Genomic DNA, 16969 nt, shown 5'->3' on the forward strand with positions numbered 1-16969 from the left:
GTTTGTCACTGTAACTTCATTGTGCTCACCTGCATGTCATAGAGATGGGTCTTAAAGGCCTCATTTAGTCCTGACATTTAAATGGATTCTTCCTCCTGACTATGAGGACTGGCATATTGCTGGTATTGCTATAAAGCTGTTGGCCTCCCTTTGCCTGGCAGAAGGATATTTTCCATTTTTTCAAGGTAAATGCAGGTGGTTGGCCTTGCTGAGACTGCTGCGTGGGGACATCAGTGGCGAAGTTTGTCACTGAATGCTGAGGATGAGCAGTGCTGGGAAACCTGAGCCATCAGCTGTCTCTTCATTTAAGAAAATTGTTCCAAGTTTGTTGTAGTTCCCCACTGCAGAAAATTAATTAGTTATGAAATTAAATGCTTAAAAGGGTTATTTCAGGGCTTATAAAATCTGTATAAAACCAAATAGGAACAATTCAATTTTTTATATAAAGATCTTCTTCCAGGAATATTTGATCTCTTTACTACAATCCTCACTATTTCCTACATCTCTGCTTAGGGAAAATAGAGTCCTAAAATAATAGTTTCAAATCTTCTTCACTACTCCTTCCTTTTAATTTCTTTTTACTACGTGATTGTGTAGTTCCATGAACACAGCATGTTAACAACATGACACTGTCTTCCAAATACAGCTTTGCTGAGGGATATTTTCTTCTGACAGTTGATATTTTGGTTTGTTGCTCCTTTGGCCCTTCCCTTTGGATCTGTGGGTCTTTTCTGCCAGCTTTGGGTAAAAGGAGTGTGTGTTTGTATGTGTGCATGAGTGTGCATGCAGGAAGGGGGGTTGTTCTCTTTGGTACTGCTGTGTCAGTATAATGGGGGTTTTGTTATGGGTTTAATTGATAAAATAAATGTCTCCTCTTTGATAAAAAATACTGAAACGTTTTTTAAAATTTAGCTTGCAATTTAAGACACTATGTTTCATTAATGAAAAAAAATATTTCTAGTGATAGCATTTTAATTCCCTTCCAAGTGCTGTGGATTCTAATTCTATAGAGTTAGGTTTTAATAAGATGATACAGCTTTTCTCTTCAATGACAACTACTCTATTTTATTGTTCAATACTGATCTACATTTTAAAACAAACTGAATACAAAGGTTTTGAACAAGAAAGAAATACCAAAATATCTTTTATGACTACTTTTTTAAAAGCAGGTAACTTTTTGAAAGGCTGTATTCTTGAGTCTCCAAAATATTTAAGTTGCTGTCATGTGAACTCCTGTGAGAGAAGGAAGACAGAGAACTCAAGTGCCTCATTCTTATAGTGTGAAATGAAGTTTGTGGGTGGACTTTTCACAGAGCTGCATTATGCTTTGTCTCCATGTGACATGCTGGTTAAATGGACAGGACAAGCCTTTGTAGTTTTGCAATGTCCCAGTGTTCTTTAGCACATAAGAAGAGTGCAGTATTGGTGCAGCTGTTCATAAACTGGTCATTGAAAACCTTGTTCAGGGCAAGACAGAAAATGCTACATCATAATTCTGAATCTGAGTTTTGAAGATGCTTCTGGCAATGTGAAACACTCCCTTTCCTTAAAAACATGATTACCTCTAATCCTCGTTGTGTGATACTGCAGATGGAGACGGTACTATGCATCTATTAGCAATTCAGATACACAGGGCTGAGGTTGAAGTTTTGATCTTTTATGTTCTCTGAGGATCTCTGAAGAGTATTTTTGGCCTGGGGGTTTTACACAACCCTATTTTGTGAGAAGTGCTGAGCTCCCATTTCTTTTCTTTCTGCTTTGCTGAGGGTGGGGCTCTGAAAGCCACTGCTGAAAACTTCAGTTGTAGTTTGTCTTTTTGAAGTAGTTGCATTTTAAGTACTTAGTGGGCTTAAAGGATTCTAATTTCTCTGGTAATAATAAATGCCTTCCTTGAACAGTAGAGAGGAGACTCGCTAACTCATGTAAAATCACACTCCCTCCCCAGCTCATGTAAAATCTCATACCCCAGGGTACCAGAGCCGTTCTTCAGTGCTGACCTGGACACCAACCTCTTACTTTAGGAAGGAAGGAAGGAAGGAAGGGTTTGGCCTAAACTGAGAACTGGAGATGTTTGCTGGAAGGCTGGAGTGTATGAACAAATAACGAGATGTTATCTGTTGCAGCTGCCACCTTGCCTCAGGTGCTCCTGTGAGTTTTTGCTGTTTGTAGAGGCCCACAGAGCTGGTGCCATGCAGGGAGAGCAAACTGAAGGGCCAAGAGGATGTCAATTATGTGCTCACCTGAGGGGTTCCAGATGTCCTGGAAAACCCATATAAAAATGCTAGGTTTCATCTGATACCATCTCACATTCCCTGCCCAGGTTGTGGGGTGGGGGAACACCACTTTGTGGCGTTTTAACCCTGATCTGTTGAAGTCTAGATGTTTGTCTGGTACTTCTGTGCTGGTGATTTTGAAGTTTTCTGTATACTGAGAGGCTTGTTTTCTGGGTTGTTGTGGGTTGCATCGTGATCATTGAAATTCAATATAAGAGGACAAATCTGTCCTTGCTATTATTTTTTTTTACTCATGGTTGGTTGGTTTAGGAAGCAGCTATCATGGAACAGGGTGAAAATATCAACGGGCATGTAGACCACATTCATACATGTATTTCCTCTGATGTTTGTGTACAAATATGTGATTCATGAGATAGTTTCTGTTGCACTGGCTGCTGTATGAAAGATTAAAGCTGGGAGCAGTTTGTTTAATTAATTCCACTGTAGCAGAGCCCGCTGCTAGTATGTGACCAGAGGCACAGAGACAAAGGAGGGTCTTCAGAACGTGTTAACTGCGGGGCAGCGGGGGCGGCTTCACAAAGGTCACAGCAAAGAGCCCATCCCAGCTCGGGGTAAGTGATCTCCCTGCAACAGAGAGCAAGTGCTGCTTTCACCTACATCAGGCTCTTATTTGCTCACCATGTGACAGTACAAAAGAGAATCAAAATTAGTTCATATATTCATTCTTTTATTTTTTCTTTTCCTTGATGACTCCCTGTCATTACTGAAAACTAATGTGTTTTCCAACATGAAAATATTGGATGGGCTATCAATATTCTAGTGTATGCTTTCATGTTCAGAATGTGGAAGGGGGTTGCTAGAAGATAACATCCTGTATTTAATTAAGTAGCTTGTATATACGTGGTAGTTTTCAGAAAAATGAACTGAATAATCTCAGGATATTTCAGAGTGCATAGTATGAAATGATATATTGCACCATCCTACAATGTCAATATTTGTTATTAAAGGAAATCTTAAAAAACAGCAACAACACCCCCAAATCATGATTATTTGATAATTTTACCAGTTAATTTTCTCACATCTCTGTGTTTTGGTTTTTTTTCTTGCAATTAGAAAATAGTGTGTACAAAAACTCGTTGGTTCTTTTGTCTTTGCACAGGGTCACCTGGAATGATCTCAGCATTTTCATACAAGCAGCAAAGAGCTGCTCATTTTAGTGTCAGACTTGCTTTCTGGCCCAACAGGTACTGGATTACATGCTTAGGTTCTATTACTGTCAATTGTATATTTATAATCTTTAAAGCACCTCCTTTCAGAAGCAAATTAAACTCCTTGGACAGAATTTGTAAAGTTATTGAGGTTCCTGAAATGCAGATCATTTCCAGCTGGGACTTTTAAAACATTAATTGGGACTCCCATATACTTCTAAGAATTCAGGTTAGTACATTGCTTGCATCTTTAGGCCAAATGAGGCCTCACTTCTTGAGGAAAGCATTTAGGAAATGCTGTCATTTGGAGACATGTCCAAAAGCATGCAAATATTTTGCTGAGTAAGACCAGACTTTAAAACGTGTGCTTTAGTGTTTTGTGTCATTTGGCTGACACACCATGCTTTCACTTCTGGGGGATGTGTGTGCCTGGCTGAATTTCAGTTCCATGTTTCCTGAATATGCAGGCTCTGAGCAGAAAATGGTGAACCTTACTGCTGGCATCAATGTATGAAAGGAAGGTTTTATTACAAGCTGTCACCCCAAGTCCCTTAATGTAACCACTCTGCTGGTGAGCCTATGCTTGCCTGAACTTCATAAGCAAGCAGCTTTAGACTCTGGGTTTTTATCATATCCTAAACAGTCTGAGGTAATCTCTCAGATTCGTATGTAAAGACCTATATAAATGCTAAATATTCCCAAAAGTCTGTCTTTGTGGGCATCCTTGTTCCTTGCCGAAAAAATGTCATTAACATATTTTATAGAAAAAGTAGCCCATCTTTGGGTTTTTTCCCATCTATTTCTTTCTCAGTCATGGGAAGAAAATCAACCTCTTGATGACCAAGGTATGTTTACAGGTGATACATGTCATGATTTTGGAGTTCTTGGCACAGCCAGGGCAAGAGGTTTAGGATTATGAACAGCTTTAAGGTTCCTCTATTTAGCAAAAAAAAAAAAAAAAAAAAAAAAAAAAAAAAAAAAAAAAAAAAAAAAAAAAAAAATCTGCTGCAATATCTTTAAAGAAACTGAACTATTCTAGCCTCATGTCGACATTAAGAGTAAGGATTAAATTTCTCCAACTTTCTCCCATTTTGATATAATTTGGGAATATTTAGAGTTGAATATACTGCCATTGGAACTTTGCAGTCAGTGTTTTGTCACAAAGGTATTCACTGTTAGAAGACAACTTAGATCTCATTCAGAAGCACATTGCATCCACAGAAGTGACAATTTGTTAGAATTAATGGAATTTGTTAGAATTAATTTTAATGGAAAATCCTCCATACAGGAAGATGAGCAGCTTGGTGGCTGAGACCTGTTTAGTGCCACAGTGCACATGCAGGCAGCAGCCACTGCTCAGCATGTGCCACATGCAGGGGGTCAGCCTGGAGCTGCTCTGACTCAGGTGAAAATGCAATGTGTGCAGCAGCATCCAGCATATGGCAGGTCAGCCTTCTCCCTTGACTGAAGGAGCCTGGCCTGAGAGCACAAGCATTGGCAGTACAAAGTTTATATAATGCACAAACAAAGAACATTTATTCAATTATGACAGCTGATTGGAGATACAACTATTGAAACACTGAACTGGGGATTCTGATTTACTTGTGTGAAGATAGTTTGTACATCAATCCAGCACAATCCTTGGATGGATATTTATCTGTAAGCCTGGGAGTGTCCCTAAGGAAGTATCAAATGGGGCATTTGCAGAACCATTTATAAAATCTTGATAGTACTGGTGATGAGGAATGAAGAAGCATCCTTGTTGGTGGAGACACATGATTGGGTGCCTGCTTTGTGTGTTTTTAGAAAAGAAACAAGCAAACAAACTGTGTAGGGTAGAATAAAAATCATAGTGGTAGAAAGACTCAGCAGAAAACCCGACATTCTTCTGGTGTTCAGCAGAACTGATAACAATAAATGTTCTGCTGCAGTGTGCCAGCCATTGAGGGTATTCAGATCAGCGGAGGTAAGATTCATAGTCCTGCAAGAAAATTTATAATCATGACAAAAATGGAATTAAATCCAATTCCCCCCTTTTTACGTATTTTATCTTGAATTGTATCTTATGTGACAGGACTGCAATTAATATCTCTTGGAAAACAGAAGGCTTGTTAAATTGGCCTTGTTATGGTTGCTGAGGTGCTGTGCTGCTGCTGAAAGGGATTCCCCCATTATCTGTGTTTGACACATACTCCTAATCAACCAGGCCAATTCTGCTTTATCAAAGGTCTGTCACATGAGGGGAGATAATATTTAGTCTGACTTGTACTAGCATAAAAAATGTGGGTTGCATTGGCAGATACACAACCCTCTGTCAGAACTGGTCACACGGAGCATTTATTGAGGTGTTCCCTTTCTGCAGAAGTGATTCCAAATACAGCCCACTTCACCTTTCACCACTGGGGATCCCAGGTCATTCCAGTTTTTAAAACCTCTTCTTTCAAGGAATATTTATGAAATTAAATCTCACAGCAAGAAGTGTCAAATGGCAAGATTAATAACAATTCTGCAATTTCCTCTACACTTTATTGATGAAAAAGAAAAAATCGGTCAGTCCTACATATCCAGTTTGCTTTGGAAGCTTGTTACCAATATATATACTCTCCTTTCTGAGAGGTGATAATATGTGTCACAATATTACCTCATTTGCTGAAAATTTTCTGAACACTTGGTTTTGCTTCATATTGATACTCAGTTTATCAGGGACAACAATTTTCTCTGTTTACAAACTGCTCATAGAAAATGCATGAGTTTTAACTGTTTCAGTCCATTTGGTTTAGCAACACTAATAAACTAACTCAAGGCTTAAGAACATCACCTGTAAAAGGCTTGCACAGATAGTTTCATACTATTGCGGTGTTATGTGCTCAAAAGAAACATTTGTAGCTGTAATGCAGCCTCATATGTTTGCATGAGAAACCACCTGCCCCAAACCACAATCCAAATGCTCTCTTATTTACATGTAAGAATCTAGTGTCTTTGGATAAGACACTAGATCCATACAAACTACATATATATGTATGTGTGTGTGTATGTATGTAGGTATAACCTATACAAATGCTAGACATATTTTTGATTTTTCATTCAGCATCTCTAACCAGAGGAGGATGCTTCCTTCTCTCCAGTAACACAAAGCATTTTCTGATTTGAGGGAAAAGATAGGAACTGGGAGGAAAGGCAATTGACAGAGCTCATGCCAAAAGTTGGAATGATGCTGCAACACCCTGCCCAGGACCAATTGCTGGAAGAATGCCAGAGAGTTGATGCAGAAGGGTGCTGTTTTCTATGCAAGCCATTATTTGGTTGTTTAAAATTTTCCTTTTCAGCAGTACAATTTTTTGGATTATCAGAGAACACCGACCTACATGTTGCAACAGACCTTTTGGTACAGCAGTGCCAACATCCACCAATATTGGCAGATACTTCAGACACTGAAGCCAGGAGAAGACAAGTATCCTTCCTCCTCAGGAAGAGGTGTGGGAATGTGCTTGCTGCAGAAGTTGCCCTCATGTCAAGCAGGAAGGTGAGGAGTTGGAAGGGTGCTGAGCCCAAAGGAAAGCAGATACTGTCCTACAGGTGCCTGGAAAAGGTTTTGCAGCAGAGTCCTTCTGGGCACAGCTTTGTTCCAGGGCCCTTGGCCTCCCCCTTCCTTTTGTTCTGGGGCTGAGGGCTGAAATGCTGGATGTCCAGGAATCAGATGATTTCCCAGTCACTATTCTGTTCCTGGAGAAACTGCTTCTGCTAATGAGGGCCTTATGTTTCTGATTTGCTTCACTATGCAGAAAAGCTTCTATTGGGACTCTAATTCAGAAGATAGCAGTTGTCTCTTTCTCCAAGAGATTATTTGAGTCAGTGAACTGGTGCTGAGAGATTGGGTCCTTTATTTGCTGTTGAGGAGAAAACTTCCCTTCTTTCTTTCTTTCTTCTTCTTCTAAGGCAAAAAGCTCTTTAGTATTTCTCTTGTCCCACACAGAATGATGAGGGGATAGTTGTATTTTACAAATGAACAGAGACACAACACTGCATTCAAAAGACTTCAGTCTGATTGTTCTTAGGTACAGTGTGCAGAATGTTGAAATGTCATATGGAGACATCATATTTTAAATCAGTTAGTCATATCTTGGAAATTATTAATGCAATTTTCAGTCAAAACATCCAAAACAGATGAAGCTAAAACAAATTGAGGTTTCTGATCATGTAGATAATAATCTTTCCTTTTTTGCATGCTCATCTTCCATGAGCTCCAGTATGGGGTGTACTTCTAACACTGTGTATCTTGATGCACAATTAACAAGCTTAGTAAAATGCCACGTTTGTTTATACATGTCTACTTTAGATTTATTAGATGAAATATCCTGAAAGTCAGTGTTGGAAACAGAAAGCATGGAGGTAAGATTTTGATGAATAATTGGTTGTGAAGTTGATGCTTTTGCAGACGTAGATCATCAGTTAAACAAACATGATTACAGATGGCAAAATGGTCCTGGTGGGGTATTCTGCACCCCCTGAAACACAGCCAGTCCCATTTGCACAAAGTTCTTCCAGACTTGTAGAGCTGCTGCCTTGTACTTGCAGTGATCTGCTGCACCATGGCAGTCTGGGGCAGCAGAAACTCCCCAGGCACTGCTGTGCTGGGAGCAATCAACACCTGCACCTGCAGTTGAGGGGAGGAACTGCTCCTGCCTCCAGCAGGGCTTGGAGCCAGAGAGACCTCTTCGTTATTTACAGTACTCAGAGCTGACACCTACATGAACTGGAGTTTGCATGGATTATTAGAGCACAGCTCTGCTTGTGCTTTCAAATTTTCATTCATTTCTGTTGCACAATGTCTTAAGCATTTTGCAAGATGTGGCAGGAAGGATGCAAAAACACACGGCCATATTTCCTGCAGTAAGTCTGTCTTTCCCACTGTAGTGGACTAAGGTCTCAAAGGGAAAGTCCAAGAACTGATAATGGCTGGAAATAATTCAGTTACTGAAGACTGAGTGAGCAAATGCTGAGAAAATTGTAATTCCAAGCATGGTCTGATGCAAGAGGTTGATGTACTGTAGGCACTTCTTAACATAATTAGCAAACAACAGTGGCCAAATTCTTTCCTCTGAGTCTTCCTAATCTGAAGGAAAGAATGGAAAGAAGAATCTTGCATCTGCAAGGCTCAGAACTGTGCATTATTCCAAAACAGTGGAGCTAAAAATACAACTTTAAGTGTTTTAGACAAAGATAAGCCTTTAAAGAGTCTTTCATTTAGAGATCTGACAAATGAGAGAAACGGAAGTTAAGCTCTCTGCTTGCACTGAGAGCTGATTTCTTGAGGTCAGTGACATTGGGGTCAGTTTTAGCTGACGGTAAGGAACTTATGTTTTTTTAAATAATTGCACAGAGGCATTTTTATTTTATTCAAATAATTTTATTCAAATAATTTAATGGAACCAAATTAAGTGGTTTATCTGAAAATACTGAGGCAAAGTATTTGTGTTTTGAATGTTAGACTGTAGGAGTCAGGCTGGTATTTTGCCAGAAAATGTGATTTTGGGGAATTCTGTGGAAATTTCAAGAGATTATAAACAGAAGCTGACTAGCAAAAGGTATGAAATCCAATGTTTTTGTCAACTGAAATATACTTATTTAAGGAATACTAGAGACACCAACAACTGAACAGTGCAGGGAGTGGGAAGGGACACCTGTTTATCCTTTAATCCTCCTTAATTTCCTTCTAATCAATCTAAGTATCAAGCTGACTGATTTCTAACTGCACCCAGCAAAAAAGAGACTTGTTTATTTTTACTCTTTAAATTTTAAGCCTGGTGTGGATTTTTAGAACGGAATGTCTTTATGGAAATTGGCTATGCCAATGGACATAGAATGTTTGAAGGATGAAATTCAAAGTTAGACTTCAATGCAGCACCTTATCTAAATATTCCCCACAGGTAGTTACATATTCAGCTGACTGCTGCTAAATGAATAGCTCTCCTGGAAACACTGTCCTTACACTTCAGAATATCAGAAATGTTTTCTGGTTTAATTCCTTATACATAAGGAAAAGCAGAATGTGTTCCAATAGGAATAGGAGAAGAAAATGGGATGCACGTGTGTGAGAAGTTTAACATATGTGTAAGTGCTCAAAGTACAGCAGCCTGTACTAATAAAAATTACAGATTTTTAAATTTTCAATTGCTTTTTCACTCTGAATGGTTGTTGAATGGCTTTCTAGTCTTGTTTGGAAATACATTTTCTTTTTAGAGCTTATACAGTATTTCAGACTGCACAAAATATTCAGTTCTTAGCTGTAGAGTAGAGAACAGGTCATTATGCTGGAAAACTACTCTGTCTGCCTGAGTTTTCTCCCAGTTTCTCTTTGCTATTACAGACAGCTTGAAATTCCTTCCTTTTTTGCACTTATGCCTGTCTTGCATACATATTTTCTATCCTATAGATCATACTATATTAAAACAGTGTGATTGTGACAATGTATATCAATGTTATTTCAGGAGTAACCTGGTTTTTAATTTTCTATTAATAGACAGTATTTTTATAATAAGTTTTTTTTTGTCTTTTTTCTGGCAGTCATTATTTATCCAAAATTGTGAGGAATTGTGAAAGATTTTGTGTATCTCCAAAAGGGTAGCCCAGTGCATTTTTATTTGCTCTAGGCCTAAACTTCAGCAAGTGTGTGATCAAGTATACCGGAAAAATCCTTTGTCTATTGCTAAACCTTATGAAATTATAGATCAAAAGAGTTTTCCTATCTTACAAGGACTGTGGTACCATTCATGGGCTGAAAATGACTGTCAAAGTAATAAAACAACTACTGTTGTCAGGGAAAGATTAAAAGCAGCAGCTGGATTGTACACAGTCAACTTGAAAATCTTTCTCTGGGAAGGTAAATGCTTTAGAAAATGATCTGGCTTTTCAGTTGATATGCCATGATTGGCAGCCCTATAAAATGGCTACTGACACAGGAACTTACAAAAGAAAGAAGCCTTTTTTCCCCAAAAAGAGCATATTCTGCTTCTTGCCTTCTCCCAGATTGGACTCTGCATTTGGAAGTGAGATGTAATGCAAGTGTCATGGTGATGATGGCTGCCAGCCTTTCCTCTGTTTTATCCAATTTACCTATTCCAGTTTTTTTCCCTGAAATCATTCCTGCTGTCAGTTTTCTGCAGCTTGTGTTTTAACCTATGCTCATTTTACTGTTTTAGTTTTGTTCCTTGAGTTCATCGGTACATTTTGCAATTCTCCTTAAATTCAGTATATTGCCACATCTGTTTCCATGTTATTTTTCCAAGACCATAATCCACTGGAACAGTACCAAATACTTTTAATCTCCATTCAGATTCTCCCATTATTCCTGGTATAGAGGAGTGAATATTTTTAATTGTCTCCATACCTCTAGCCATCCTGCTCCTCAAATTAGCATGTGTGCAATCTTTGAAACTTTGTTTATGCAAGGTCAGCATTAATGATTTCTTTAATTAGTTCCTTTCTTTCCATTTAATTATCTCTCTTCTTTCTAGCCATCCAGACTTTCTTGTTCTTTTGAACCAAGTAGATTATCTTTCTATCTGTATCACAAGATTTGGCCATCTGCCTTCACTTGGTGATTTTTCCCAGATTGTCGTTGTCTTTGGGCTTTTCTTTCCTGGTATCTTTTTGATTTATATCTATTTCTTAATGTCTTCCCTCAGATATTTCTCACTACATAACATTCACTTGGAGAGTAGTTTATCTTTCTTGCATCCTGACAACACCACTGGAAATGAACTCAATGGTTTGCCATTACTTTGCCAAAAGCTTTTTCTCCCTGCTTTCTGATTCCAGCTCTCCTCATGTTGTAATTTTGGGTTCCACATTCCCCTGAGAGCATTGCTGGACCTCTCCTCACCTCTTCTTGGCCAGATTTTCAAATATAAGATGTGTTTGTGTTGTCTTCCCTTAGGATTATGTGCAATGGAGATAGGAAATGGACAGCTTTGTTTCACTATATCCCATTTTCCGTGCACAGGTCTTAAACCCATTTATGTGTTTGGCTTTTGTGGGTCTTAGAATGGGTGTGTGTTGCATAATTGGTCACATCTCAAAGCCACTGGTGGTGGCCGTGCCAGGCCTGCAGCATGCCCAGTCTGTGAGCAAGTGCAAGTTCCTCTTGCTCATTCACATGCTGGGCTCAGCACACACTGCCCCAGCTTCATGTAAGCTCAGCAGTGTTCTTCCTATCTGTGATGAGGATGGGAAACTTCAGCTGAGAGCCAAAATCTGCTGTTCCTTCTGATCTTTTGTCAGTGCCCTGCCTGAGAAAAACAAGCTCCCACGGTAGGTGACAGTTTCAGAAGGAACGGTGTTCAGGAGAGGTGCTGGATGCAGCCCCTGGCACAACAGCAGGCACTGATCCAGCCCCTGGGCAGTCACCCTGCTGCAAACTCCTCTGCCCAAACCTACAAACAAACTGAGTGCCTTCAGCTTCTTCTGTGGCTCAAGCTCTAACAGCAGCACCAAGCCTCACCCCTGCTGACCGTGGACCTTGAAAAAGAAAAGAACAATATCTGAAGTTATTTTTCAGATCTTTTTGAAGGGGAAATGTAGATAAAAGCAAAGCTCTTTGTGACTGATTTTTTTTCACTATCTACTTGAAAGGCAGTGGGTCAGAATTAAGGCATTTTTGCTGCGGAGGAAACGTGTGGGATGTTGGCTGCAAGCCAGTAGCCACTAACATCCCCGCTGCACCAGGAATACTTGAATGAAGTGGGCGTCACCCTCGGGAGAGCAGGCATTTGGTAACAGACTACCTACATCAGAGGAAAACCTCTTCATTGAGATTCAAGCAGTAAAAATACTGAATGAAGATAAACGGGTTTGGTAGATTCTTCTGGGGGACAGTGAAAATGGAAGAATTATCATCCAGTCTGGAAGATCATCCTCTAAGCTCCTGTGTTTGTCAGGTCCTATTCATCCCGCAGAGAAGAGATCCATACAGCCGCTGACTTTTCTGACAGTACTCAAGTTTTATCTTCCAGTTCTGTTTCCTCAACACAAAGAATGATGAAATAACATCTGGAGCTTTCAGACAGTAGTCCATGCTATCGTCAGTCTTCCAGGATTTTTTCCCAAAACCAGAATAAAAATCTGAAGTGTGTCAAATGCCTCTATAAAATATAATTTATTCAGACACTAATTCTGCTTGTGTCCAGCTGGATATCCACTGGGAAAAATAAAAGTAATTTCTAGAGGTTTTTTTTATCACTAAATTATGAATCTGAATGATCAAATAGAATACTCCCAGTGTTATCATTGTTATTTTTCCTAGTTAAACTCTCCTGCTGAGTCAGTCACCAGTGCTACCCAGTCAAAATATGAGCACATTTCCCTTGGATCAAGTCCATCATCCCAACATGACATCTATGAAACAGTTTCTCTTTCCACCTCCAGCAACATGATAAGTAAGCCACAGATATTTTTTTTGTCTGAAACTGCAAATCTTGTTTCCAGTGTGTGTAATGGAAAGGAGATTTCCATCTTATTCCATCACTGAATTATTAGAAATTAATATATTCATTTTTTTCAAACACAGAAATTACACCAATGGAAAAAAGGAAGGAAGCATTTTGGGTAAGTGTGGGCAAAGGAAAAAAGTGGCTATAAGAAGACTGAATGGCTAGAATAGAACATCCTAAATATTTTTAAAAGCTCTTCTCCTTGTGGAGAAAATAAAGAGATCCTGTGTAAGTGACAAAATTACATCCATGTAAATCCAAATTCTTACATGGTAATAATAATTTGGATTTTGGATGCAGTTGTGCATGTTGGGTCTGGTCTAATAAGACTGAGGTTGCAGAAAGCTAGGGGATCTATGACAGCTAGGTGACATGGATGAAAAATAAGTGAATTTGAGGAGGATTTGGGAAAACCAGACCCATGAACCAGAGCAGGTCAACCAAAGTAAGGTAATTATTGGTTTCAGTTTTACTATGGGTAATAGGTTTGTTTTGACAATCTGCCTTTCAAATTCTGGTTTTGGAAATGACCTGCACAAGGTATTTGTGGGCAGTTGATTTGCAATGTCCTACCCCCTGGGCAGAAAGCCTGGGGCAGGGGAAAACAACTTTAATGCCTCAGGGCTGCACAGTTCCTGTGGCTGGCAAACTGGAAATCACCAACCGACCAACAGAGCAGGTCTGGGTGGGTTGATGGCAAAAGTCTGATAGGAATCAAGCCTGAAAGATTAGGGAGAGAAAGTACTTGCTAGAACAAAACTAATTGTTGGACTTAGAATAGGTTGGAAAAGTGAATTCTGGTTGCAGCTTGAAAAAAGGTGTGAGGCTGACAGGTGTGTAGCTAAGAAAAACTGGGAGAAAATTCAGCTGCAGCCAGGAGAGCCCATGGACTGCCACATGCCATGGAAGCAGCAGATGCCAGCATAAATGGGGACATCTGTGAGAAGACACAGAACAGAGCTGGGAGTCAAAGTCTGAGATGAGGAGAAGGACCTGGAAGAAAGCTTAAAGCCAGCAAAACGGGAAAGAGGGAAGGAATGATGGAGAAGGTGATGCAATATTGGAAGCCAGACATTTCAGCAAGAAAAATGGTCTGATGGGTAACATGCTCAGGAAAATGGAAGAAGAATATGTAACTGTAATGACTTCTTCTGTAAAGAACCCTTCTTTTTTCTGAGATCCTGGGGTGGCAAGCAGCAAATTAGCAAATCCTCAAAATTAATTTGGAAAGCAACCACACTATCTACTCTGAGAGAAAAGTTTAAACTAACAGAGTTTTTGTAAGGAAAAAGAAAATGTGCCGGAGGGTTCAGTGTTCTTAAGACCAAGTGATGAACCTTTGAAAATAGGATTTTATAATGGAAATGCAGAGATCATTAACTATTGTAAGCACCTCTAAGAATGACACCTCTATAGTAAATTACATTCAAATTAATATAAAACTGTAAAGATTCTCTGACAGCTTTGATTATGTAAGTTGATTTTAGTAGTTAAATGTTGACTTTCTATAATGCATTCTCCAAATATTATACTGAATGCTGCATCATATATAACAATTACCATGTCACAGTGCTATTTTGTGTAAATTAAATTATTGACAGCAATATAATTTTGTATTCACTTTATTATTTTGATCCATTTTTCTGTCAAAATATACAATGACTCTTCACTAGATTTAGAAACCAGAAAAACTCTTTAGATGGTGAAGTATTATTCTCCATACATTATTTTTCCTTAGCCTGTAATGAGTTTGGGGAAGGAGGGGGAAGCAACATTTCATTCCTCCTCTGACATTGTGTGTGTTTTTAGACACGTTGTCAACTTTAAATTGTGTTTCAATAATTGTGCTTATCAAAAAGTCTGCAAAGTCCATGGCAGGCCTGGTCAGGCTGTCCAGGCATGTGGCAGAGATGGTGTTTTTAGTGAGCTCCAGCACAAGCACTGTCCTCAATCACAGCATGGAATATAATGTGGTTATGAGCATAGGTTATTATTACAGGTTGGAATTGATCGTCTCCAAGGTCTTTCCCAACCTAGTTGATTCTTTGATTCTGTGTTTCTATGATTATTCAGCCTAGCTTTAAGGAGATTCTATTGTACATCCCAGGTGAATACTTCCTGTTCCTTGATATCTCTTATGAGTTAAGGTGAAACACATCATCTGTGTGGAGCAGCTCTTTCTTCACACCTTTTCCTTTGTCCTTCTGGGGGCTGGGGTGTGAGTATGGCAACAATTATTGTCCATCCTTGGATGCCTGGAGAGTGCTTGCAGGTTGTGGAAAAGGAAAGGTTGTGGTTTTAACTACTTGTAATGCAGCACTTAGAGTTTTCTCATTCACCTTTCCACAGATGCACAGCCTGTTGGCTCCTCGTGACCTGCACCACACTGGAGTGCAGAAATTGGAACACAAGCTCTGTCTTCCTGTTGGATCTCAGCTCTTCTCCAGGCAAGTACCCTGACCCCCAGTATGAAGACAGTGCAGCTGGCTCACTTCACATAAAACCAAAGCCTTAATCATAAAGACATGAGGAGGCACTGAGAGTGACTCTGAAACATGGTTTTGGGTGCTATCCTGTGAGACTTAAGAAATGGGCTGAGATGCTTTTAGGCAGAAAGGAGGACTGAAACCAGCACATCACATACCATGGGCAAGGACTCTAACCCTGGGTACAAAAATTCCCTCCAATCTGAGTGGTGGTAGAAAGGCTCAGAAAATGCTCATTTTCTCAGCTTGTGCAGACCAGGGAGGTTGGGATGCACATCTCAGTGGGGTTTAGTTATGGCTTAAGTACAACCAAGCCATAGTTATATCCTTTATCTGCTCAATAACAAAAATCAAAGACACATTGGCACCCCTGAGAGCCTGGGAAGCAGTTTCTGGTCCCTGGGCCAGTGAAGCACACTTGTTGGTGGCTGTACAGCTGTGGGCTAACTACCTCTTCAGTAAACTGGCCCAGGTCTGTGCCCTTAATGCCCTGTGAGCCTTAAACTAAAGATTATTTTTCAGATGCTCTTTGCAGTTTTTATTCAGCTGAGCATGTGGAATCAAGGGGACTGAGAGGAAAGCTGCAAGTTGCCAGCATGGTAGAGATAGCACAGGGGTAACTGGGAGGGTACTCTGAGTTCACCATTTTTACTAGTGCTCTCTAAATATGCCAAAGCTCATTTGTCCTCAGGTTGGAAACACATAAATAAAACATATGTGCTTTCTATGGCAGCACAAAATTACAAAAACTCATCTAATACTGATCAAATGCACTTAACCATTGCACATGCACTTAATTCAGTATGAAATTGTTATTACCTTGTTATTTCTGTGTGCACCAATTCCCTTGTGCTCAGTTTTAAGGGACAGAAGCCCATACACACTTGGCAATCTCTCCTGGGAATTGCTGCTAATGCTGAAAGAAGATGTTGCTTCTTAGCTTGGGTCATTCATTTTTCCCTTTGCTTAGGCTGTTTGCTGTTGATCTACACTGCACATTCAAGATCTGCAGTGTGGTGGCAGTAGTAGTAGTGTGAACATGGAAAAGAATCTGTTTGCTTGAAGACTGATCTGTTTTTATATTAGTCTGGTAGAAAGCATTAGAGTTCTGTCAGCCTTGCCTTCCTAAGATACTGGTATTGACTTATATTCTGTAGGCAAACTGAGCTCATTAACAATTATTACAGACACAACTGCTGAAGTACCAAGTCAGAATGACCATTTCTGTTGGCTGGAACATTTATAAAATGCCAGGAATCATCAATGGGTAGAAGAATTACTTTTTTCTAGTTTCTTGTCTAACATTAATAGCAATCTCTCCTTTGTGTGCTTAATTTGTAAGGAAAGATCTTGTCTTTGCATTTTTCTGCATTTAATTTCATGTATCTTTCCCTCTATGAAGCTGTTTGACACACAAACACATTGCAGGAGTAGAGTTCTAATAGAACCAGCTTCACTTGGGAGTAGACAAATAGACTTGGGTCTTTCTATGGCACAAGCTAAGCCTTGATGCTGATTTTCTTATTTGGCCTAATTTCTTGTTTGATCTGCCA

General features: G+C 39.5%; 1 protein-coding gene across 1 annotated transcript in view; it reads right to left on the bottom strand.

Annotated features, from left to right (window-relative positions):
- Window positions 1–16969, bottom strand: part of NRBF2 (nuclear receptor binding factor 2) — an 88100-nt gene that overhangs the window by 62791 nt on the left and 8340 nt on the right. Inside the window, exon 2 of the mRNA XM_071438614.1 lies at window positions 6822–8555. Within this exon, the coding sequence (XP_071294715.1) occupies window positions 6822–6952 (131 nt within the window). The 5' untranslated portion in view covers window positions 6953–8555. The remainder of the gene's footprint in view (window positions 1–6821; window positions 8556–16969) is intronic.

This window comes from Agelaius tricolor, unplaced genomic scaffold, assembly GCF_023055355.1.
Source record: "Agelaius tricolor isolate 1412-34295 unplaced genomic scaffold, bAgeTri1.0.p SCAF_13, whole genome shotgun sequence".
NCBI classification, from domain to species: Eukaryota; Metazoa; Chordata; class Aves; order Passeriformes; family Icteridae; genus Agelaius; species Agelaius tricolor.